Here is a 27,298-nt window from a genome sequence, read left to right as displayed (position 1 = left end):
TCCTCCCTCCATTCCTCTCCCCCTCTGTGCTGGTCCTATTCTTGAGGACTTGCTTGTGAAACGGGAGAGATAAACAGACATTGAGCGCAGAGGAAAGGACACGGGGAGAGATAGTGTGTTAGAATTTAGGAAATACCTCCCTCCCCTTCCCCCTGTCTATCTCTCCATCTTCATCCCTTGTCTCTCTTCTTTAATGGATAGAAATTATCCTGGCACAGGATTCGGTGATCTGGGCGCTGGAACGGGATGGAGTTACGAGAGATCGGCGAAGGCAAGGTAAGCTGGGCGCCCGTGCAAGTACACTTCCATGCACTGGATATGCATAAATATGCTTAGCTGGCTGTAACAATGCCCATGCCGACGGACGGACGGACGCAATGCAATGCATGTTCCCACTCGCGCTCCCAGCGCTGTGCTCATTCACTTCCATGCGTTATATTGTCGCTGGCTCTCCACGTACAGCCATCAGTATTGTCATTTCTGCGGGAGGAGGGGGTGTCTTGAAAATGCAAGGAATGCGATTGAGAGTTAATGCGTGATACGGAAGGTAGACTGAGACAGAAAAAGGGGGAGAGGGGCGAAAAGAGGGGGGATGGGATGATGTTGCTAGCTAGCTTTGCTAGCGTATTATCAAAAATGAAAAATCAAACCTCCTGCCTTGGAGGCGCACCAAACCGGACATTGCACGCCGTACTTAAGCACACGCTAATTCGGCGTAGTGAGTAATGCGTGGCGCAAAATGCACGTTGACAAAGCGTTATTTTGGAGGCGACCAATTACAAGCAATCACATATATTTGGGAACTGAAATGGTCGCTAGCTACTCTATGCTGCTTTTCTCTACAGCTGAACGCGATTTGTCTATGAAAATCCTCCATATATACATTGTTAAATCTGAAAAATGCTAGATTTATTTGCGCGTTAAATGACTGTAAGTTCCTTATGTATTATTCAGTTACACATGTCACAACACTGGCTGTATATTAAACGCTATATGCACAACCTCTGCTGCTAATTCATAGTATCGAAATATTAATAATAAAAAACAAACTTTGCATAGCCTATCGTTATTGTCTAACGGAGAAATACCACATCTGTTGAGGATACTGTCCTTTTACTAGTCACTTGGCAAAGTACCAAATCGTGTGTAGTGTTCCTCAGTCAAATTACAGCGTGACCGAGACGTGCACACTGTAAACATAAACGTAAGACGCACTGCAAACGCACTTGCAACTTAACAGAAAAGGTGACCAATAAATACATACTGCATAATGTTTTTTTATTTATTTATTTTTTTATCCATAATAAAATGCTTAGTTTTGCATTGACTAGCCGTTAAATCTCTGCATGAAAAATCAGGCTAGTTGCATTGCAATATTAAAACGGTGAAATGAAATATTCTGTTGCTACGTCAGGTACGTGTTCCACTATTTTCGCGGCCTACTTACAGTTCAAAGGCGCCCGGCTATGTACGTTATCAGTCGCCGTGACAACCAAATCAATCTTGGCAGCTTACAGAGCGCGCATGCAATCATTCTTGGTGGCGTTAGTGTCTCGCGTTGCATGTATGAAGTCAGTCGTACACTTGGGTGCACACCTACAGCATACTTTATTCTTTTGTTATATAGGAACGGGACGTGAAATGTTAAGAATTTTGTATTGTTTATGATAATTTAGATGTATTATGTGATGTGGTGGAGTCTGTGCTACTATTCGCCCTGTCAGACTATTAAAAACATTCATCATTTGTGAGCCTGGATAACAAAACCAGTCATAAGGGTCTTTTTTTTTTTTTTTAAATTGAGATTTATACATCATCTGAAAGCTGATAATATAAGGATAGGACAATATTTGGCCGAGATACAACTATTTGAAAATCTGGAATCTGAGGGTGCAAAAAAAAAAAAAATCTAAATATTGAGGCAACATTAATGAACTTCTTAGCAATTCTTATTAATAATCAAAAATTAAGTTTTTATTTATTTACAGTATGAAATTTACAAAATGGAACATAATCTTTATTTAATATCCTAATGATTTTTGCCATAAAATAAAAATTGATAGTTGACCCATACAATGTCATTTTGGCTATTGCTACAAATATACCTGAGCTACTTAAGACTGATTTTGTGGTCGTAATGTGTCAAGAAGTCTTATCATTTGTGTGTTGCAACACATTTGGAGTGGCTCCTAACATGACAGTACAACAATAGGGCTATTCTTTTGAGCATTTATCCCTAGATCTGTGGAAACCCCTATGTGTATGTTTAAGGAATTCTGTTTAGACACCTACAAAAGGATCCCAAATGCTGTGTGTGGTCACTGGTCAGAGTTTTTCCTAACATGTAGTCCCTCGATATTCAGTGAGACTGCGTCCCAGCATCTCTGTCTGACTCTTAGCCTTAGCAGGTCTGAAGAGGAATTGTTCTATTTTCTGTCGGAATCTTTAATATTGTGTTTCCGACTCGAGAGCATCTCTGTAGAATCATGGGCAGATTGATAGAATCCAGAATCTTAATGAGGAGCTCAGGCTTATGATGATGGACAAGCTTCAGTGCTGCTGCTGCAGAGGCTGAAAAGCATCCGCCGAAGAAAATGAAATGAAACGCTTTTGTATTGAATCTTCCCTCTCGTAGTTTTCCAAAAATTGCTTCTGCTTTTGAATGAATATTAGATAGTGAGACTGCTGCTTTGGGTCATTGGAAGCATAGCCATTATGCAATGATGAAACACTGAGAAGTGTTAAATTAGCATAAAATGAAGCAAAACGACACTGGGGTCTGTGTAGTACTGTGTATTTGTTCTTGTATTAGGAAACGTTGTTGCATGTGTTAATAGTAAATGAGAATAAACACAAAATGAAAGCACTGTTGCTGCATCTTGGTTATGAGGACGACAAAGGCGCACTCCATGATGGCCAGGTTCACCAGGCCCTCTGTCCTTCTCAGGGCAGCGTACATCCACCACACACCTCTGCACGGATCTAATGGAGATTAATGGCCATGACTGAGTTCCCCATCAGGCTGTAAACATTTTGCACCTGTTGGGGGGACTGTGTTGAATTACTGCCTATGTAATTAGGAGCAGTCTTGTACAGTGGATTCAATCAAGCTTTCTAATTTAACCCATCCCTTTGTTTTATTTTTTTCACTTTACTTCCATTGTTTATTTCTTTTTTATGTTTCACCCTTTTCCCTGTTATTCTGTTTCCCTCCATTGTCAAATTATGCTTAATCAGCTCAAGAACAGACACAATGGGAGGAGGTGAGAGGTTTAACAGGATGAATTGATTGACTGAAGGTGTAAGACAGCATGATGGGGAAAAAAGTGTGAGAGGAGAGAGCGAGTGGAACAAATTATTAAATGTAAAATATTTGTAGTGTGATCCAAATGTATAAAAACAAAATATTAAAGGAATCATGACATGTTTCTTGAGGTTACTTATAATATTAATAGTAATAATGTTTTTTGCACAAAACAAAACAAAAAAACAAATATATGAAAAATAATTTTCAATCCTAATTTTGACCCTCTGTCTGAAACGACCTGTTTCAAGGGGCAGGTCCTTTAAGGCTTCTCAGCAATCTGCCACTGTTGTAATTGGCTAACGTCATTGCATAGGAAACAGTATCAATGCCCCCTCGCTGTTGAACATAAATGTTTTGGCAACATGATAAAAAAAGGTCATTTCCAGACAAAGCATTATGAAATAATTTACTTACCATTTGTGATGCAGCTGCAGTCAGATCTAGTACCTCTTTATCTTTCAACAAATGTTTCTTTGTGAACTCTCTATGACACTGCGCCTCGTTTACAAAACAACAAGCTCTGAGATGCCTATAAAAATAAACTATCCACTTGTTCCTTGCACTGGAATCCTTCTGATATCTGTACAAAGACGCAAATAAGCGGTTTAAACCGACTGACGGCAGACTTAAGCGTGTGGATTGTGCATCTATATATCAACGCGCATCTATATACTGTATCCAGTGTAGACAAGATAGCGGCAGTGATTGTAATTTCTATTTGCTTCTGATGCAACTCTTGCATTCAGTGTAAATGAGTATCAATCTGTTAAGCGGCTGAACGGCAGTGGGCGGAGCCTATGGTGAGACGATGACTATTCGTCAATATCTTGCTCTGGAGGCGGTGTTTATACAAATGTTTGTCCCCGGGTGACCTCACCTTGTACCTTGGATCCAAAATGAGTCGTTTTTGGTGTTTGATTTAAATAAATACTTATAATGTTTATAATGAGGGTGAAGGCAAATTTGATATTACATGTCATGACCCCTTGAAATCTACATACATTGAGTCCGTAAAGTTGTATTGTAGTATCAATTAAATACTATTATATTAAAACAAAGTAAATGTATTTGTAGATCACTAATCGACATGATCATTAGGTTTTGCAGAAACCTTTGCTCAGGCCTGCTGACAAAAACAGTCTTTTCTTCCCTATTGTGACATTTATATCCAATGGCTTATCGAATAAGAAAAATTTGGGGGCAGGACTTGTTTTTGTCCATTGGTAATTGTTTGGATTGTTGATCATTGTTGTTTGCTAATTGCTGCGATCCCATGTGAGTGACACGTTGCTGGAAGAAGGCATTATTGTCCAGTCCTCGCACCGGTGATCAGAGAAAAGATGCTGTTGTGAGGGGGAGGGGAAGGACAAAGTCATATTTATGATTGTGCACATGCATTTAAAAAAAAAAAAAAAAAAAAAAGATGTGCATGGATAAATCCTTTAATAAGCACTGCAGAAAAATAAGTAATTCTGCATGTAACTTCTCACTCATTGTTATGCTGATGATGTGATATGTAATAAAAGAATGTTTAATTAAAAGCAAAATAGACCCACTAAGTTGTCTCATACTTTTGAACCCCGCTGTTTGTACGATGTCCTTCAATTTATAGTTCATCATCTATTCCCTGATCGTCTCTGAGCTGCCTCTGTGGGATTAAGAGCCAATTACTGTCTAATTCTTATCAAACCTCACATTACCTGGAAGTGAAACTGCTTCCTTTGGTTGCACGGAATAATTATTTCATGTACATGAGTACTCGCATTTGAAGATAGAGTACTGATGCTGTGATGCATTAATTATTTATGACAAGACATTCACTTGCAGGAGAAACATCTGCTTGTCAGGGTTCATCATATGTATTTTAAGTAAAAGTATTATTCATATCCAGTTCATAACTTGATTCCTTTTCAGTGCTGTCACTTTTTGCATGCTGCTATAACTCTTAATAGTTTTTAAAGCAGTGACTCAGCTTATCTACAATGCTTGCCTTGTTCTGCGTAACCTGAAACGATTTCTACAAAAGAGTCGGTATCAAACAGAAGCACCAATGTATCAAAACATCATTATAAGGGTACTTTTGTCATGGTGCTGCTGTATATTATGTATTATCATGCCAGAGGTACAATCAGCGAAGCAGTTGGCAGCCGGGATGTGCGCTCTCACTCATGCATTTAAATGTTTAACCCAGTTCATTAGAGCCTTTTTCCAGTTAATTACACGAGTCTTGTGCCTCCAAGATGAGGGTGTTTTTAAAAGAGATGGACATGCTCCCAGATGGAACCCCCTCAGGATGGACATCAGTTGTCTTTGTCACATTTATTGGGGTCTTTTGGGAGACACGTATTCCGGCGACTATATTGAACCCAGGAGTCTATTTAATGGAGAATGACAGTATAAATCTGATCTCGCATCCTGTCGGGACCGAATTGGGAAGTTTGCAATGAGAGGCCGTGCTTATAGATCGTACAGGTTTAGGTAATTCATTGAATGCTACACTTGAAGATGTAGGTCTTTCTTTAATAGGTTTTAAAATAGAATTTCTGGTCCACTCCACCGCTTCTGTTGAATGACACCCACCCCCTCACCACGCGCTCACTCAGTATGTGGTGTCTGTGGCTTCCCACTCTGGTCTCGGAGTGAGAGGGATCTAGACTAACTGAGCTGTACTCACACTAAGAGCCTGTTGAGGATGGAGGGGAGGGGGTTACCAAGGCAATTCAGTCAGTGGAGAGCTTTTATCAATGAGCGCTCTGTGTCTTACCTCAGCAACATCCTAACCGCCATTGTCAACTGAACTGGCCACTCTCTATGAAAGCGAACAACAGAGACAGTCTGCAAAGACTGCAAAAGACAGTTGATTGGCTAGCAACAGGCAGAGCGGCCAATCAGAATGCTGGGCTACACTCGGTATCATTGCACGTCGTGAAGCATAGCAGTGGTAAATGTGAGACAAGATACAAAAAGATGAATTGGAATATGATCTTTTGTTATTCATAAGTTGCATATTGATGAGTCAGCATATTTGGCTAATTTATAGATAGAGGAGGCAATATTGAGAATGCTGATTGTGTATTTGATTGTTATAGGTAGTCTGTCAAAATCAGATCCCCTGCAAGCTTTTTTGGGAGGAGGAGGATGTGGAAGTGAGTAGGCTGATTAAAGAGCTAATCTTTGTGTGTGGCTGTGATGTGAGAGGGATAATGCCAAGCTGGGTCAACTGATACTCTATACAGGGATTTTGTATGAGTATAGAGCCAACAGACTTTTTTACTGTCTGAACAGAGAACAATGAAATCCATCTCAATGTCACATGGCTGATTTTTTTTTTTTTTTTTTTGATGCAATATAGTGAGTTATTGTTTGATTTAGTCCTCTAAAATTACTTTTACATGAAGAAAACACATGTGGTTGATGTTTGAGCCAAGAAATGCACACAAAAAAACATAATTGGATTGTACAATAATTTGGCTGATTAGAAAATTAAATAATTAGTGATTATTTAATTAGATAATTAGTAGAGTTTAATATTCATACCCTTTATTTTAAAACTGGTCAAAGATACATTACTAAACATCTATAATAATTAAATGAACAACAAACAATGAACCAAATCAATGGTATGATCAAAATTCCTTCCCAGCACTAGTTTTCTCTGCAACTTTCTCTGCATTATTATATAACTAACTGAATATAAGGCTAAATGTTACTGGGAGTTAAGGTGTGTGCTTCGTAAGAAATGGTCATAGTAACAAATGGTAGCAGCAATATTATGTTGTTAATTTATTATGCAAAATTATGAATATTATGTTCATGTAATAATGTTTGTATAATTTAACCTTGGAAATGTCCTTTTATTTCAAATACAGTTTATTCATTTTCATTGCCTCATTCAAAATTCTGACCATTGTGTTATATATGTGTTTGTTTTGTAATGTATGGTTTTTTTTTTTTTTTACTTTAATAAAATAGAAATGTTTAAGCAGTACTTAACCATTTACTTTGTAAACATTTACTTTTCTTAAGTATGTATTAAGCGCTGGACAATTAAAAGACAGGGAGGTTGTGTCAGATGGCCAAATTTCATATAATGCATAAGAATGTACGCAAACAATAGACCAATTTGGAATAGACGTCACGGTTACATCACTTGCAGCTGTGTGTGCATTCTGGTGGCTCAAAAACACTAGTAACAGGTGGAGGGAAATCAGTAAAATCCATGGAATAAAAGTAAAAAAATATTTTTGTGCCTTTGGATGTCAGAATCGGATTTCAAATCACTTTTATAAAATATTGTCGTCAAATACTCCATTTGAAGCTAAATGCAGATGTTTAAATGGACAGACCTGCTATGATTACCCTACTTTAAACAATAGGTCTACAATATTAAGTTCAGACTTTATTACTCGATTTAGCTCAACAGTAGCGAGTTTGTCAATTCTGAGGAAAAAAGACAGAAGTATGGAACTCATGATTCTATAATCTCTGAATTTCAATAATAAAGCCAGAATTTTGAAATATGAACTTAAATTTACCTTTTTTCATTCTTTTATTTCATGGCTTCCATAGACTGCTACTTGAAAACTGTAATTTTCTGCCACCAGATAGGCTCCACCCACAAAACGTGTCATCACTGTTTGCAAACACAAAATTGGTTTATTACTCTCTTATTGTCTCTGTTTCTGTACTGTTGCCTCTGTCAGTTACATTTTTGAATCCTCTGTTTTTCAGTTTGGTTTATGGGAGCTCCAGATCCTCCCATCCAGACTCAGAACTCCTCCACCGTCAACCTTATGCCACACCACACCCCCTGCAAGGATATGCAACAAATCATCATCCAGGCACCTCTGGACAAGGTGGAGCATGGGGCACAGGAAGGAGCTTAGGTAAGGTCTACAAAATTCTGTAATTAATTACTAGAAAACCTCTTTGGTTTCATTTAGCTTGTTTGAGTATAATGGTGACAGCATAAAAACATATTTCTTCAGAAATTGCTTTGATTTAACACTGTACTGACCCCTCTGCCCAGTGCTGTATTCATTGTGTACCTTGATGTTGAGATGAGTAGAAAAAAAAGATATCCTCTGAGCAGATGTTAGACTTTGTTTTCATAATCATATTTTGCAGGGCTCTCAGGCTTGTTTGATACTGGACTACATCATGCCAGTCCCTCAGGACCAGATGCTTCAGTTATGAACTTGATCTCTGCTTTGGAATCCCGAGGTGCTCAGCCACCTCCCTCTGCCTCTTCCCTCCTCTCCCAATTTCGCACCCCCTCCTGGCAAACTGGTTAGTATTGTGAGTTATTGAATGTAGAATTATCTAATTATAAACACAGAAATATATTATGAAATAAAGATAAAGAATCTCCTTATTAATGCTGAATCATTTTCTTTCTCCTTTGCTTTCTCTCTCTGTTGCTGTAGCAATGCATACTCCAGCCCCTGCAGAGCTATTCATTTCTGGTGCACTACCTGGCTCTGGCTCATTTCCCTCTTCCTCTGCTCTGTCGGCATATCAGCACCCTGCATCCTTCTCAGGGCGCTCCTTCCCTGGAGTGACCCCATCATTATCTCTGCAGGACACGCCTACCTTCAGTCCTACTTCCAACGGTCTCCTGTCACCACATGATCCTTTGCTACACATTAAAACGCCCTCTCAGTCAAGTCTTGGCTTTGACCGTCTTCTGTCTTCACAGAGTGGGACTGCTTCATATAGAGGGCCACAAGAGCCCACTAGTGCTCCTCCACCACAAGCAACTGCATCCTCCTCGACACGCCATTTACCGCCTCAGTTTAACCTGCTGTCCTCACAGCTGCAGGATCAGTCCTCTCAACTCTACAATTCCTCTGTTTTTTCCTCTGCACCCCCTCAACCACCACAGTCCCAGGAAAGAGCCATCCCCAGGCAAGACAGTGTGATCAAGCACTACCAGAGACCTTCTCCTGGACAGTCTCAACTCTCCTCTTCCACACCTCATCCCCTACAACACTATCTTAGTTGTGGTGCATCAGGATACCAGCAGATACCCCATCATCGGCATGGTTCCTCCATAAACTGTAGCCCGCTGGGTGAGCAGAGTCCATCCTCTGACCCCAAACCCTCTCCCAGATCAGAGCAGGTTTATCGTCCTATTATCCAGCCCCCGTACACCTCCTCCTCAGTCTCCTCCTCAGCTGGCTCAGGTGGTGGTATTGGAAAAGCAGGAAAAAGTTCCAGTTCAAGTAGTGGCTACTCTTCCTCTGGTTCTTCCTCATCTCGAACCCCTCATACTCCTCCTTCAGCTTCTTCCACCTCCTCTTCTTCCTCCTCTGCCTCTAATCCTAATGTCTCATCCAGTACCTCCTCTGCACCCTCAAGGCAGCAGCCACCACCCCAGCCAGCACCACAACCCCCGCCACCTCCACCTCCAACAGTGTCATCCTCTGCTACGCAGCAGCAGCCACCCAAACCTTGCCTGTCTTCATATGGCTCTCCAGTTGCTCCTGTCAAGCCAACTGCTGGCCTTCCTGGTCAAACCCCACCACAGCAACAGTCATATTCACCAAGCCAGCCACCCACCTCTCACTTGCCCCAGCCATATGGAGGATTCAGTTCCCCACAGGCTCAGGATCTTGGTTCCAGCCTTGGGGGGTCAGGAAAAGCTTATGGAAATCTTGGAGCTACTGGGCGTTCATTTTCAGCTGAGGTGGTCTATGGCTCTGATTCAGGATATGGTTCTTTGCCACCATCTCTCGGAGGAGCAGGAAGTCCCTCACTAGGATATGGTGGTACAGGACATTCACCTGCCCTAATGGTGTCTGGAGGTGGTACCGGTACAACAAGCAGTACCACCGGATCCGGAGCAGGTAGTTCAGGAAGTGTGGGGGGTGGTTCAGGTGGTAGTGCTAGTGTAGCAAGTGGTGGAGGATCATACCACCTTCCGGATTCCAGCCCTTCACCCTCAAGTAATTCTGGAATAATCCGCCCAGGTCTGCACTCCCCTGCCCCAACTCGCCCTGCACAATCACCTGGAGGAAATGGGGGCAACAAGTACCTATCCTCTGTTCTTTCCCCAGCATTCCTGGCTTCTCCACAAGGATACTCAGACACAAGGGTGCCACCCCAGCAAACACAGTCTTATCACACAACGCCGCCAAAATCCAAGTCTGATTCTGATATGCTTGGGGTAGAAAGATCTCAAGAGGAGGATGAAGAGGATGAGGATGACTTTTTGATTCAGCACTTATTGCACTCACAGAGTCCAGGACCCAATCCCTCCCAGCAAGTAACCTCACAACCACCGCAGTCCCAGTCCATTTCCCAGAGTAGAGATGGAGGAAAGTCTCTCTCCGCTTATGAAATGAACAAGGCATCTGAAGAGCGTTACCATCTACAGAGTGTCATTCGGACCAATAACACCACCAACAATGTGGCTTCAGCTGCTGGCTCTTGTGGTCCAAGCACAGGTTTAGAGAACCAGTTGGAGATGTCTCTGAAAAAGCAGCAACAGACTAAAGCTGATAGAGTGCTTGCTGGAGCTGGTGCAACTGGAGGTCGAGGTGCAGTTGAGTCTTTGTCACATACTCATTCTCATGGCCAGCATGACTCTCTTGGTTCAGTGGTCCACTATGGCAGAGGAGACCCTTACACTCATCAAACACATCAGCATCACCCTCCTCACCCATCACACTCGCAACACCCTCAGCATTCACAGCACTCTCACCCGCATTCAATGTCCCACTCACATATAGATCTTAAGAAAGCTCAGGATCCTTCAGAATTGCCCTACCTACGAAAGACTCCAGACTTGCAGCAGCGACAGACCCAGTCCTCCCTCGGACTAATGGATTCTCCACCCGACCCATCTCAGCAAAGCTCCCAGGCTCACCTGCTCCAGTCTGTCCTTTCGCATACCACTCGAAACAAGATGGATAACCAGCAGACTCCCTCACAGCAACAACACCCAATGAGTCAACAAGCCATGATTGGACCAGCTGGGGGATTAGGTACTGGTGGCTCTGGAGGAGTAGACACTCAGCCACAGGCCTCTCAACTTCAGCTCCAGCTCCAGTCCCAAACGATGGAGGTCCACTACGGACGTGAGGCTCAGCGAAACCAAAGCCAGTCAAGTCAGAATTCCGTTTCACCACTAGACATGCTCGAGAGAACTCTGTCCAGGACAAATAGTCGGGAAGGGCCAGGGCCCCCTGATAGAGTTGGTGCAGGAGATGGAAGCACTGCTGATCATCACAGACAACAGCAACAACATAGAATGTCCTCACACCATCAGTCCCACCACTCTCAACAACCAACAGCAGAGCTTCATGATTTCTTGTCTGAGTCTGATTTGAGCATGTCAACCCCCTCCCATTTGCACCATATGGCCTCACATCATCCACCCCCTCATTCCCACCATCAGTCACAGGCACACTCTCACCATCAACATCCTCACCAGCACCCTCACCACATGCAACCAGCTTCTGGACCTCCACAGCCCCAGTCCCAGCCCAGGGACCAAGAGCCACAGCTCTCACAGCCACAGCTGGATCAGCTCAAAGAGCATCAATATGACACTGGTAGCCCTGTGGGAAAAACAGCTCAGAACCATGGTCAAAGCCAAGAGCAGCAACAACGGTTCATGCCACTGACATCTATTTGTTTCCCAGATTCTCTTCTCCAAGATGAGGATCGGTCCTTTTTTCCAGGGATGGAGGATATGTTCTGCTCTGAGGATTACAAAGCAAGTTGTGCTGGAGGAGGTGGAAGTGCAGGACAAGGCAGTCAGGATGGTGTGCCAGAGGCACGTGGAACAGTGCAAGATGGAATGGATGCAGTTAAAGCTACAGGTGGTGGAGGAGGTGCATATGACATGATGGGTCATCATGGTGATCAGGGTTATGGGCAGTATTGTCACAGTTTGTCCGAATCTGGCAATGGTACTATGCACTTAGATCTGGACCCCATGAAATCCCATGAACTCCCATCCACTGTAAACACAGAACAACTAGGCTTAATTCAGTCTCAGGGCCCAGGCCTCGGGATGGGCACCACGGGTCACGTAGTGGATGGAACTGGAAACAAAATGATGGGCTCTGCGGGTGTAGGTAGTGGTCCTGGCACCGGGGGACTCACCTCGCCAATCTTTTGCTCCTCTAGACCTAAAAAACTTTTGAAAACAAGCTCATTTCACCTCCTTAAACAGCGAAAAGACCCTAATGCCCAATCACAGACTAAGAAGAACTATGCTCAAGAATATGAATTTGAGGATGATGAGGATAAAGCAGATGTTCCAGCTGACATCCGCTTAAACAGCAGACGTCTGCCAGACTTGCTTCCTGATCTTGTTTCCAGCTGCAGAAAGTCTGGAAGTGGTTCAGGAGTTGGCAGTTTAAGCCCTTTGATGGGTGATTTAGATTTCTGCCACCCTTCAGGGTACCAATCCCTTGGACCTCCTCCACAGCTGCTCCCACAAGATGGCCCAAAGAAAAGGGGGAGGAAACCTACCAAACCCAAACGTGAAGGTCCACCAAGACCCAGGGGTAGGCCACGTATCCGGCCTCTTCCTGAGCCTCCATATTGCAGGAATGTGATGGGACCTGGTGGCGAGACTAGAAGAGGCCGTGGTCGAGGAAGAGGACGAGGAAGGAAAGATGATCAAATGCTAGAAATGCACAGAGACATGAACAAGGGGCAAAACTACCAACAGCAAGCACCTCACCTCCATCATCAACCACAGTTACAACAGCACATGCACCACCATCTACAGCAGCACCAACAGCAGCACCAACCACAGCATATGCACCAACAGCAGCACCTTCATGTACAACAACTTCATCAACACCATCAGCCGCAACACCATCAACAACTTGGACAGCATCAGCCTCAGCAACAATACCAGGAACCCATCAAACCAATCAAAGTAAGTTAAGGGTTATGATCAATTATAATATGTTTGTGGGAATTATGGATCAATAAAGACTAACAAATGTAAGCTTTTACATAAATAGTCAAAAATAAGTAATTACTAATTGTTTTTCTACCAGATTAAGCTCCCTATTCCTTCCATGCCCTCATCTGACTCCCTACTGAGGACAGACTCCCTATCTAGTACAGATCCAGTTTTGTCTGATGGTTCGGTAGGATCTGCACCATCCCTTGGTTTGAGCCCAGGGCCTACCAGTGTGGACATGAATAGAATTGACATGAACAGAAATGATATGAGCTGCGGTCAGGAAAAGATGAAGCAGAAGCCCCAGGAGGTGAGTCTCAGCTTGCAAAAATGTTAGTGAATGTTGAAAATTTAAAAGAAAATGTTTGAATAACTCCAGATGTTCTATGTAAAATGTAGAGCAAATGGCAGTTCTGTGGTTCTGCATTTTAGGAAATTATTCGATGCAATATCTGATAAATTGTTGTCTTTAAGAAATTAGCAGAAAGATACAGCATAAAATCAGTTGTGACAACCTCAGTTCTGTGTCCAAAAACATAACAATTGTGCTAGTTCTTTTTGATGTCCTCAAATGACCTGCAGTTTTAGAGCAAAGTTTAGTGGAGGAGGTACGTTTAGAGGAGGTCAAATATTTTGTTGAAGACCTGCCAGACCATGTTGGCAGCTGTGATAAAGCAAAATGCTTTGCTAAATTTGTTCTTTTTAGTTACAACTTTTCTTAAAAACATTTTTAGAGGTCTTGTAAATTGATTTATCAAGCATATTTATAGCCACTTCTGTTAGCCGTGCACAGCACTGTTAGACAATATTATGCAGCAGTAGAAGGGATTGGTGGGAAGCAGCATGTGAAATCACTTATGATTTATGCAAATGCAAAAGGGATGTCACTTACTGAGCTGCGACCGAGCTCACTACTCGTAGATGATCAGCAACCTGAGTAGGATCTTTCCAAATACAGAAAAATCTAGATGATGATGAAGTGGTTCAACATAATTTGCAAACTATACATGTCAGAGTCACAAATGTTTTGTCTTAAATGGGGGAAGTAAACATCTACTGTAACATTTTGCAAATGTTGTCAGACCAAAACCATGTTTCAAAGCATGAAGATTCAATAACTCAACAACATTTACAGCCTTAATCAAATGATGCCCTCCTCCATATGTTTAAATTGCACTTATGAAATGTCCTCTGTTGCCTCAGCAACAAGTAGCCTCAGGAACGAAGGGTGGAAGAGCCAGTCTAGGGTGTTATGTGCACATATGAGCAATTTCTTTATATGTATGTACTACTTTTATGATTTATGTATCTGCAGATGTCTTGGGAGGGAGACATGGATGACCAAATGACCCCAGAGGCCTGGGCCACGATGCAAAAGCTTTCTGGCTCAGTAAGATTTCAACTCATTGTTATTCTATCTCCATTTTCCAGCTGATAGAAGACAACAAACCACTCATATTTTGGCCATAGCTAAATTATACATGAAATGAATTTGGATTTATTTCATACTCAATTTTACAGCAGAAGCATTGTTCTCAGTGTGTGCACTTTGCCACTAGAGGGAGCAGAGTACATAGACTAAGATGATTGGCAGGCCACCCTGATGACTGAGTTCTTAAAAAATGCAATAAAAGAAAGGGAGAGCGCTGTTGCTAGGGTGGCTGTTGCTAAGGTTACTGATTCATAGTAACCGTCATCAACCACCCTGCTGTTCAGCAAGGTGTTTTACCTCCTTCTAGACACACCTAACGTAAGAGAGTGGATCTACAGTGATTATATAATAGAAAGATGTTAATCAAAAAAGTACATTTTATTACAATTTGCCATTTATTTGTAAGCTGTTTTCTGGTTGTTCTTATTTCTTATATTTTGCCATCTTCTGCCCCTTTTATGTCTCTGCACTTCTCGCTCACAGACGGAGGAGAAATCTTCAGAGCTGAAGTCGGGTTTTATAACTTCCTTTCTGGATTTCTTGAAGACAGGGAAGAAGCAGCCAGGCACCGAAGCAGCACCTGTGGACGGATGCACTTCCACAGATTCCTCTTCAGTCAAAGGAGGCCTTCGCCCATTATCCCCTCAACCGCCTCCTCCTCCACCTCCCTCCTTCGGCGAAAACGAGGGCGATGGAAGCCTGGGTCTCAGTAACTGTCCATCCCCCTGCAAAAGGCTTGACGAGGAGCTCAAGAGGAACCTGGAGACCCTGCCGTCGTTCTCCTCAGACGAGGAAGACTCTGTCAGTAAGAACCAGGACCTGCAGAAGAGCATCTCATCAGCCATTTCCGCCCTCTACGACACGCCCCACAGTCTCGCTGCCGTTCCACCTCCTCCTACGCCATCGCCGCCCACTCCACAGACGGTGTCTCTCAACACACCTCCGCCCCCACAACCTGAGTCTGTCCCGCTTGTACACGCTGAACCTGAGACGGAGATAGACACGTCACAGGAACTGGATTCGCTCTCACGGCCCGACCTGCAGGAAGAGGAACATGTTCCAGGCAAGGATGAGGAACGGGAAGAACCTGCGCAGGAGGTACATGAAGAAATACAACAAAAAGACGACAGACAGACTGAATGCGAGGAGGAAGGAGAGGAGTTGGAAGAAGACAGAAGTGAGAAGGAGGAAGCTTATCAGATAAGGATAGAGGAGAGCAAACCGGAGGAAGAAGAAGGAGAGCCTGAGTATGAAATGCTGGGTGCTCACAAGGTTGAAGGTGAGTATATCAACATATCTACAGTCAAATATTAAAATCAATGGAATATGAATAATATGTATCCCGTTTTAGGATCTCCGTCTGAGCCTCCCCCTGCACCGCCTTCTCCTCCATCTCTTTCTCCTTCTCCCCCAACCTCCTCCTCACCATCCCCTCTGCCTCCTCCTCCTCTGTCTCTCCCCTCCCCTCTCCCATCTCAAGAAGAGGATGAGAATCTACAGCAGCAGCAGCAACAGCCACAGCCACCACTGCATAATTCCCTCCCTCCCAGCCCTTCTCCACCTGCTCTCCCCTCTCCCTCCCCACCTCCGCCCACGTTGCCCCCCTCTGCTACACCCCCACCATCCCCCTCCCCACCTCCTCCTGAAGAGCTGCCCCAGCCCTCCCCAGCATCTCCCCCCACCCCCGAAGATGCCCCGACGCCTCAGATCACTTCGTTGCACCTGGCTAAGAAACAGTCCAACGCGGCCATCGCGGGAGAGAGTGAGGATGATGACAGTGAGAGTGGGGGGGAGGGGATCTTCAGAGAGAGGGATGAATTTGTGGTGCGCACTGAAGATATTGGTACTCTCAAGGTAAAAATCCACAGCGTTTTTTGTTTTAGCAGCATTCTGTGTGTGTAGAGTTAATATTTAGGTGCTTAAAGGAGTTCACCCAAAATATGATAATAGTTTACAATATAAATATAATTTTGTAATCATTACTCACCTTATTGCCATTCTAATCCTGTATGAGTCAATTTCTTCTGTGGAATGAAAAAGAAGAATATTTGAGCAATGCTGGTGACCAAACTGTTTCGTCAACAGTTAAAAATTCAATGGGAACCAAAAGTGTTTGGTTACCAATATTCTTTAAATTATCTTCGTTTGCGTTATGCATAAGAAAAAATGTCATTCATGGAATGACATGAGGGTGAGTATATGAGGACAGAATTATAATATTTGGGTGGACTACTCTTTAGTATTTAAAGTTGCAATGAAACGAAAAAAAAAAACATATTTTTTTCTGTAGTGTGATGTACATCTGAGTAAAACAGATTATCAGAAAAGGAAAAAACAGTAGGGTGGGGGCTTACTTATGTCTATCGCTGAGGTTTCCAACCCTGTTTCAGATCAGCTCCAACTCCAATCAAATACACCTGAACCTGCTACTCAAGGTGTTGAGTGTTAAAATAAATGTTCTCTATTTGGAATATATTTTAAAATGTAATTTATTCCTGTGATTTCAAAGCTGATTTTTTTAGCAACATTACTCCAGTTACATGATCAACAGAAATCATTCTAATATTCTGATTTGCTGCTTAAAAACATTTATTTTTATTTTTATTATTATTATTATTATTATTATTATTATTATTATTATTATATTGAAACAGCTGAGTAGATTTTTTTCAGGTTTCTTTGATGAATAGTTTAGAAGAACAGCATTTATCTGAAATAAAAATCTTTTGTAACATTCTAAGTGTCTTCATTCATCATTTTTGATCAATTTAAAGCATCCTTGCTAAATAAAAGTATTAATTTCTATCATTTCTCCCCCTCCAAATAAGTATACTGACTCCAAGCTTTTGAATGGTATAGTGTATTATGTTACAAAAGCTTTTTATTTCAGATGAATGCTGATTTTGGGATCTTTCTATTCATCAAAGAAACATTCAGGACTGGAGTTATGATGCTGAAAATTTAGATTTGATCACAGGAATAAATTACATTTTAAATTATTTTCAAATAGTAAGCAGTTATTTTAAATAGTGAAAATATTTTAAAATGTTACTGTTTTTGCTGTAGTTTGGATGAGATAAATCCAGGCTTGGTGAGCAGAAGAGACTTCTTTAAAAAACATTAAACATCTTACTGTTCAAAAACTTTTGACTAGTAGTGTATGAACTATCGTCATATCTTATACAAACAGAAACTTAAAGGTCTTGACGGTAACCTGTCAAAATAAAAGTGGTTTAACTTCAAGAAACTGTGACAGAAATATTTGACGTTATGTAATAATAGTACTACTGCTTATAATTAAATTATCTTAAAACCTTTATAAGGAATAATCACTTTTAATCACATTTTTCTTCCACGTTTGATTTTAACCGTAAACCTCACTCTGTTTGTCAAAAAATGGAAAGGTTTGTTTCATTTTAATTTCTTTAACAAAACTGATGTTTTATGCCTTCATTTATTTACCAGAAAAAAATTAAATACACATCACAATATTTAAAAAATAAAGAAAAGAAATGATTAAAATATTAAGAAATTAAGTTGTTTTTCTAATGAAATCAATTTCTTTACAGATGCGTCTGATTATTGCATTTTAAATAATCCTTTAGAATGGAATCCACAAAATTAAAATGGAAAACACAGAATTTGGCAAAAAATAAAACTGAATTTGATAAGAAAGTAAAGCATATTCCATAGGGCCCTAAAAATTAAAATTTTGTTAAACATTTATACATTGCTGTTCTTATCAGACAGTAGACATGCTTTTTGATTTATACAATTTAATTTAACCATTAAAACAGATTCCAGAAAAATGAAAACAGAACAAAAAAACAAGAACAAAACAGAATTGAAAAAAAAAAATGTAATTTGAGAACAAATTTAACTTATTTCATTGGGCCCAAAGAACGGTAGCTCTCCAGAAGCAGGGTTGGAGATCCATGGTACATCGCTTGTTATTTGATTTTTGAGAAGTGGGTGTTGGAGTCAAAAATTAATGCTTAATGTAGCTTGTGGAAGGGCAGTGTTTAAGCAAACTAAATGATTTGAAAAATCTGGTATACATCACCAGTGAGAAGTCTGTTGTTCCTATGGAAGGTCTAATTGCAAGGTCAAAAAATTAAATGTCCATATATAAATTATTAACAATAAGATCTAAAACCTGCATTTACAAAATAGACAAATAATACATTTTTATTTAAAGCCGACTTAACTAGATGCTCATTTCTCAATGCTTTTCTCAGCTGGCGCTGCAGACTGGACGAGAGCCTCCTCCAATCTGGAGAGTCCAGAAAGCTCTGCTGCAGAAGTTCGCCCCTGAAATCAAAGATGGACAGCGACAGTTTTGCGCTACCAGTAATGTGAGTGTGATTTTTGTATTTGATAAGCATTAATAGCATGCACTGGATGGCTTACATGAAAAAGTAATGCTACACCAGCTACTTAAACTCACGCTATCTGTCCTCTGTCACTCTTTGGCAGTATTTGGGCTACTTTGGAGATGCGAAGATGCGTTATCAGCGCTTATATGTCAAATTCTTGGAGAATGTGAATAAAAAGGATTATGTCCGAGTGTGCTCGCGGAAACCCTGGCATCGGCCCAGTCTCACACTGAGGTAATTTCACCCTAAATGCACTTCTGGAGCTACTGTGGTCCTGTGCTATATTGCAGTTAATACAGTAGTTAATGTTAGTCAAAGTATTCTGTGATCATTTACTCACCCTCATGCTTTTGAAACCTAATTGCTGTTGGTTTGTCCTGTGGAGTGCAGAATTTTGAAGAATCTTCACACAGCTTGTTACAATAAACAGTTCACAGTGACCAATGTGTGTCAAGCATTAAATAAAGAAAACAAAACACTAAAAAAGCAATAGGTTGATGTCCAACCTGTGGCTAAGGTTTAAAGCATAACATAATTTTTTTCCACAGGAAAAAAAAACAGTGTACAGGTTTAAAATGACAAAAGCCTGAGTAAATAATGACAGAATTGAGTTGTCAATTTAACCCGTATATTGTCATTGTAACATTGCTAAGATTAATGTCTTTTCTTCCTACCAGACGCCAGTCGCTTCCTAAGCCACAACCTGTACGCAGCCTGACTCCACCTCGCATGGAACGAGAGGATAGAGAGAAAGAGAGAGAAAGACAACGGGAGAAAGAGCAAAGGGAAAAAGAAAAGGAGAAAGAGAGAGAAAGACAACGGGAGAAAGAGCAAAGGGAAAAAGAAAAGGAGAAAGAGAGAGAAAGAGAAAAGGAAAGGGAGCGAGAACGAGAGAGGGAACAGATCGAGAAATCTAGGAGAGAAAAGGAGAAAGAGAAGGAAAGGGAGAGAGAACTCGAAAAGCAAAAAGAGAGGGAGAAACAAAAAGAAAGGGAAAAAGAGAAACAAAAAGAAAGGGAAAGAGAGAAGGAAAGGGAAAAGCAACGGGAGAGAGAAAGGGAAAAGGAAAAACAAAAGGAGAAGGAGAGACAAAGAGAAAGGGAGAAAGAGAAGGAAAGGGAAAAACAACGGGAGAAGGAGAGGGAGAAAGAGCGAGAGAAGGAGAAGAAGCTCCAAGAGCGACAAACTCAAGAGAAGCTGGAGAGGAGAACGGCGGTTGTGGAGCGCGGGAGGGTCAAAGAGGAGAAGAGAGTTGGAGAGAAGAGGGTTGACAGGACGAGGAGCAGACCTGTCAAAGTAAAGGCAGAACCTCCACCTAAGAAGAGGAAGAAGTGGCTAAAAGAAATGCCCTCTTCCTCGGATTCAGACTCCTCCCCTGACCCACCAAGTGAAGATGAAGGTGTGTAATGCGTGTGTCCTTTTTTGTGTGGTTTTGTCGAAATACTAAAAGCTATCAGCAGCTTCAATGTGCGTAAATGCAGTACAAATTGCCGTTCAGAAGTTTGAGGTAGTAAGATTTTTATGCTTTTCTTCAAATACAATAAAAACTGTAATATTGTGAAATATCATTGCATTTTACTTTTGTAATATATTTTAAAATGTAATTTATTCCTGTGATGGCAAAGCTGAATTTTCAGCAATCATTACTCAGTCTTCAGTGTCACATGATCCTTCAAAAATAATTTTGGTGCTGAAGAAAGATTTCTTAATATTTTTGTGAAAACTGTGCTGCTTTTTTCAGTATTCTTTGATGAATAGAAAGTGTAAAAACAGCATTTACATGAAATAGTAGATAATACAAAACTGTCACTTTGGAAATGTAATACATCCTCGCTGAATAAAAGTATTATTTCTTTTTAAAAAATATCTTACTGACCACAAGCTTTTGAACGGTAGTGTAAACCATGGTCCAAAGTAACATGTAAAAACCATGATATGTAAATATGGTAATCTCCCACCATGTAAATCTCAAAGAACCATGGTATTACCTTTTAATACCATTACATATTTTACAATAGTGCAACACAAAGTGATTTCCTTTTATGGCACTTAAAGGGGTCATGACATGCTTTTTAAAAAAAATATTTCCTTGAGGTTTACTTATGTTAAAGGGATAGTTCACCCAAAAATTAGCCCATTATTTACTCATCCTCCAGACATCCTAGTTGTATATGACTGACTTCTTTCAGACAATCCAATCTGAGTTATATTAAAAATTATCCTTGCACTTCCAAGCTTTAGAATGGCAGTAGGTGTGTTTCTCTTCATCAGTCCAAAACAAGTCCAATAAAGTGAATCCATCCATAATATTAAAAAAAGTGGCCCTGGGGGGTGAATAAAGGCCTCCTGTAACAAATTGATCCATTTTAGTAAGAAAATAATCCATATCTTAAACTTAATAATCAGTTTAATCTCACTTGAGCCAACTGTCATACACTATAGCAGCTGCAGGCAGATGACGTAGGATGTAAGGCCATTGCACACTCAGTCCGAAATTTTCACTTTGTTGTGTCGCTTTTGTCTATAATAAAAAATTTGGTTAAATTTTCTGCATTTTGCAGCCGTAGCAAGCATTTTGATAGGAAAGGGTGATGAATACAAAAAAAACCCGAAGCGCATATGAAAATTTCAGCCTGTATGCATTGCATATGCAACTGTGAGTCTCGTGAAATCCAACGTTTGTTTACAGGAGCAAAGGAAGCAAAGTTTCCTTACTTTAGCAAAGGAAAATCAGTCTCCTCTTGGTTTATATCGAAATCCTCCAACATTTTTCTTGACAAATCCTCGTTTTGAACTTCTAATTCATGACCGTTGTTTTGGTTTGGTTTCAACGACGCAAGCTAGATTAAAGCCTTTCCAAAGCTTGGAAGTGCCAGGATAATTTTTAATATAACGCTGATTGCATTTGTCTGAAAGAAGTCATATACACCTGGGATGCCTGGAGGGTGAGTAAATAATGGGCTAATTTTCGTTTTTGGGTGAACTATGTCTGTATTTTTTTTTGCACAAGAAAACTACAACACAAAAATATGTGGAAAAATTATTTTCAACCTTCTTTTGACCTGTTTTTAAAGGGTGGGTCCTTTAAGGCCTCTCAGTAATCAGTCACTGTTATGATTGGTTAACGCAATAGCATAGGAAACATTATCCACGCCCCTTCACTGTTGCAAGTGTTTTGACAACCTGATCAAAATAAAACGACCTTTTCTAGACGAGGCATTATGAAACCATTTACTTACCATTTGTGATGCAGCTGCTGTCAGATCTAGTACTGTTTAATTTTTCGACAAATGTTTCTTTGTGAACTCTCCATGACACTGTGCCTCGTTTACAAAACAAAATACTCCAAACAATCCTCTGACATGATCCGGGATGCCATTAAAAATAAACTATCCACTTGTTCCTTATGCTGGGATCCTTCTGATATCTGTGCAATGATGTGAACAAGCTGTTTAAACCAAACCTAGGAAGAAAAAAAAATGGGTTTCATGTCATGACCCCTCTAAAACTCCAAAGACTCAAACCTGCATAACAGTAATGGCAGACTGCTATTAAAGTTTACATACAGTAAAATTACAATCAAAATATACAATCTGTCTTTAAACCAGCACACTGTATGCCATGATGGACACTGAATTTAATTAATTTTCGCATTTTCTATTTTGTGGAGCCAAAGCTAAGTTGTTCAAGTGTGAGAGAGTACTTTCTGGAGTGTGCCTTCTGTTTCTTCATGTGTTTTGCATCTGTTCTGTCCTCAGTATGCACACGCAGTGGGATGAACAGCCGGGCCATGAGAGAGATGTTCCGCAGTTATGTAGAGATGCTGGTCAGCACTGCTCTGGACCCAGACATGATCCAAGCTCTTGAGGACACAAATGGTGAGCATACAACATTAGGTTAAATATAAAGTGCATTTGGAGGATTGAGGGTGATTAAGGGAGAGATGGTGTGGTTGGAGAGAATAATGAAAGAGCAGTTTAATAAAGCAAGGGAGGTTGAGAGAGAGGACAATGAGGTGAGACTGGAAGAATAATGACAAGCAAAAGATGCTGAGAAAAGAAGAGTGGAAAGTTACAGTGACTAATGAAGGCTGTTAAATTAAAGTTTCATTAAATTACGTTTTTAGGCCGCTGATGTCATCTTTCAAGGCCTAAACACAAAGATATCTGAAAAACGAACATATTGTAGCATTGATTAAACCTGCGCTGATAGATAAAGTTTTATTCTAAACAGCAATTTGCAAAGTCGTTTGTCTTTTATTTTTTTATGCAGTAAATTGATCAAAAGTGACAGCAAAGACATTTATATTGCTATACAGTATTTCTATATCAAATAAATGCTGTAATTTACTATATATATATATATATATATATATATATATATATATATATAAAAGGATTCTAAAAAGAAATGTAAACAAAAATATTATTTGTACTTTAAAAAAAAGGACTATTTAAGATGCATACGCTACCAGTCAAAAGTTTTTGAACAGTAAGATTTTTAGTTTTTTTTTTAAAGAAGTCTCTACTGCTCACCAAGCCTGCATTTATTTGATCCAAAGTTTGACTATTTCAAATAACTTTCTGTTTGATTATATTTTAAAATGTAATTTATTCCTGTGATCAAAGCTAAATTTTCAGCATCATTGCTCCAGCCTTTAGTGCCACATGATCCTTCAGAAATCATTTTAATTTGCTGATTTGTATTATTATTATTATTATTATTATTATTATTATTTAAAACAGCTGATTCAGGATTCTCTGATGAATAGAAAGATCAGCATTTATCTGAAATAAAAAGCTTTTGTAACATTATACACTATACAATTCAGTTTTTTGGGGAGGAAGAAGTTATAGAAATTAAGAAACCTGAAACAATTCTACTCAGCTGTTTTCAACATAATAATAAAAAAAATGTTTTTTAAAGCAGCAAATCAGAATATTAGAATGATTTCTGAAGGATCGTGTGACTGAGTAATGATACAAGTAAATTACATTTTAAAATGTATTCAAATAGAAAACAGTTATTTTAAATAGTAAAAATATTTCAATATTTTGTTGTACTTTAATCATAAATGCAGGCTTGGTAAGCAGAAGAGACTCCTTTAAAAAACATTACAAATCGTAGTACTGTATATGCATTATATCATAACTTATTCTGTAATTATATAAATGTGAATCTGAAGTAGTGATATTTTTCAATTTAACAACTCAGTACCAATGCATTATCACTGGCTCCTCCCCTTTTGTCCTCAGATGAGCTTTATCTCCCACCCATGAGAAAGATTGACAGTATCCTCAACGAACAGAAACGAAGGCTGTTGAGAAGGGTCAACATGAGTGTCCAGCATCAGGTGAAACTGGCTTTGAATGATACTCATATGCTATTCCTCTAGAGTACTTCTTGATTTATGTTTTCTGAGGAGCATGTCTGGCAGTCTCTCACTCTCCCTCCTTTCTCATTCTGTAGGAGGCACTGCACATGTTCCCTCAAATGACAGCAGACCCCCTAGATTCTGGAGCGGTTAAAGTGCACCTGGGTGGAGAGAGTTACAATCGCAAAACCCTCAACAGAGTCAAAAGGAGCCTTCCCAAACAGCAGGCATGTTGCATGCACAATTGTTTCTCACTTACATAATTAAGCCGATGTCAGAGCTGGGTAGATTACTTACAAATTGTAATCTGTTTCTGATTCCATATTACATGACAAAAATTGTAGTACATTACAAATTTTAGGAAATGTAATCTGACTATTTTTAGATTACTTTTGACCTAACTCGTTTATCACATTGATTTAAATGGGATAGTCTTGGACCATATTGATATAACATACAAAGATTAAGAAAAAATATATTCCATTCATTGTTATTAACAACATGAAGGGCATTAAACATTCTATGATGTTGAGGTTTCCCAAACTGGTGTCTGTGAAGAAAGTTTTTTTAAAAGCAAATTAATTAAATCATAGAAAATGTCAAATTAAAATAAATTTTTAAAATCAATCATAATAAAACACTAAAAAAATATATTATTTGTTTACCTGCAAGTTATGTGATTATAACCAACGTCCGAGAACCGATGAACATGCAAATGTCATACTTAATTATTCAAATATTTATTTTAAAATCTCAGGGGTACTTCAAGTGAAGAACATATTAGATGAAAGAGGATCAGATAAGAAAAATGTTTAATTTGTGCATTTTAATGCATTTAAAAGACAAAAGCCTTCCAAAGACATAGAAATACATGGTTAAATAACCTACAGAGTGATAATTCAAATACAAATGAATGTGTTTATCAGTAGTTGATGCCATGTTGAAACACTTCTTAAATCTGAAATGATTTTTGTAAATCAGTGGTCAAATGCTGTGTCACCACCTGAATAATGACTGGTCTTTGTGTGAATGTCTAAACCTAAAGACTTTCTGGTTGTTAATAATAAGCGGTAGGCTGTTTTAGAAAGGAAATTTTAAAAGATAAAAAAAAGGAATTAGTAAGAATCAATAAATTAGTGCTATTTTGTAAATAACATGTAATCATGTAATCCATAAAAGTAACTGTAGTCTGAGTATTTTAAAATGTAATTTGATCTAATTATAAGTACTTGATTTTTGATATCTGATTATTTAATCCAATCTCTATTTATTTTAATAAATCAATACAATATATTAGATGACTAGTTTAATGACTGTTGACAATTTTTGGTTTGACTGTAGATGTTATATGTGTTTTTTGGAGGATTGTCCCTTTAAGTTTCCAAATGCTTTTTGGGGACATTGTATTTCAGTAATACATCTGTCTTGAAATCTCCAAGCTCTCGTTCTTCACATGTAACCCCATCTCTCTCTGCTTGCCAGGACCTGAAGCTGTCGACAGAGACATGTCGAATGTACAGTCTCTATCACTCTCTCCATCACTACAAATATCACACATTTCTACACTGTAAAAAGGAGGTATGATGAAATATGAGCTTATTCCAGAAATGCAACACTGTATCCGTGTATAAAACGCTCTCCTCTCGTTCTCGCTCCTCAGACGGACAGCATAGAACAGGCAGCTGAGGAGGATCCAGGTCAGGAGGAGGTGGTTCAGCAGTGCATGGCCAACCAGGGCTGGCTAGAGACTCTGTTCAATTCCTTCATTGAACTGCTGACGCTCAGCACCAAGGCTTAAGATTCAGCTGTCGACGTTCCAAGCACGTCCTATTTGGAGAAAGGAGAAACTCCTCTCTCTCTCTCTCTCTCTCTCTCTCTCTGCCTCTTTCTCTCTCTCTCTCAAACAAAACCGGTGCACCTCCAGGTTGCAGGAAAATGAGATTTTCCTTTGCAGAACGTGCGCGAGCCACTGGCGGTTTAAGCTGTTGCATTTTAACATAAAAATGTTTTTGTAAAGCTTTCATTTCTCTCTCTTTCATTATGTGTCGGCTCCCTGCGACGGGAGCCACAGGGAGACGGTATGAAAATGTGAAAAAAATAACAACAAAAAAAGAGCAAGAATGTGTAAAGACAGTTGTCTGCACAGACGAATAAAGATAGTGCCAAAGGGAACAGGGTTGAAAACCTCACTGGTCAGCAGTGTTTTGGCAGAGGTGAGCTTTGAATGCTATGTTCCATGCACACTCTTATATATAAATATGTATTATGAACAATTATGATTTGTATTATTTATACATGGACATTTATACATGGTTATTTCCCAAAGCTGGGGCAGTTTGCTGTTATTATTTTGAATAATAATGCTCATGTTTTATGAGGGTGTACATGAAATGGGCCACCCGTAACCCTCTGTTCTTCCTGTCCCCGAAGTTGAAGGACAAGGCAGACAGGAAAAGAGCGGGGTCAAAGCAGTGTGTAGTTCCTTTTTTGTCAAAAATAGAGCAAAAGAAAAATGTATTTAAAATAAAATAACAAAAAAACTTTCTGTTTGTTCTTTAAAAGAAAACGCGGAAAAAGAGGTGTATTTGTTCGTTTTCTCAAAGAAAACATGACGGTGCAGAGGGATGTAATAGTTTTAAAGTGTGCAAAATGTCTGTGTGTTTACGGTTTGTTTTTTTTATCTGTTGGTTGTTTACTATGATAATTATTATTGTTATTATTATTATTTTGGAGGTTTGCTTATTTCTCTCTTCTGTAAATACTGTACAGTTGCTTCGGTCTCTCTCTACCTGTCCCTCATCTGTACATGAATCCTCCTGTATTTGACAAACGCAAATAAAAGAAAAGAAAATGAGTTTATGAAAACGATGCATTTTCA

At 39.8% G+C, this 27,298-nt stretch overlaps 1 protein-coding gene across 1 annotated transcript; it reads left to right on the top strand.

Moving 5' to 3' along the window:
* The first annotated feature begins 72 nt into the window (after positions 1 to 72).
* Positions 73 to 27,274, top strand: prr12b (proline rich 12b). Its single transcript, XM_073840250.1, has 16 exons — positions 73 to 276; positions 8,039 to 8,193; positions 8,435 to 8,596; positions 8,734 to 13,208; positions 13,333 to 13,548; positions 14,554 to 14,628; positions 15,154 to 15,949; positions 16,022 to 16,524; positions 18,909 to 19,025; positions 19,147 to 19,280; positions 19,724 to 20,445; positions 22,805 to 22,924; positions 24,302 to 24,399; positions 24,516 to 24,647; positions 25,903 to 25,998; positions 26,081 to 27,274. The coding sequence occupies exons 1-16, from the start codon at positions 194 to 196 to the stop codon at positions 26,216 to 26,218; spliced, it is 8,022 nt and encodes a 2,673-aa protein (XP_073696351.1). The 5' UTR covers positions 73 to 193; the 3' UTR covers positions 26,219 to 27,274.
* Positions 27,275 to 27,298: the final 24 nt, after the last annotated feature.

Source organism: Garra rufa, chromosome 1 (genome assembly GCF_049309525.1).
Source record: "Garra rufa chromosome 1, GarRuf1.0, whole genome shotgun sequence".
Lineage (NCBI taxonomy): Eukaryota > Metazoa > Chordata > Actinopteri > Cypriniformes > Cyprinidae > Garra > Garra rufa.
This window is presented reverse-complemented; position numbering and strand designations above follow the sequence as displayed.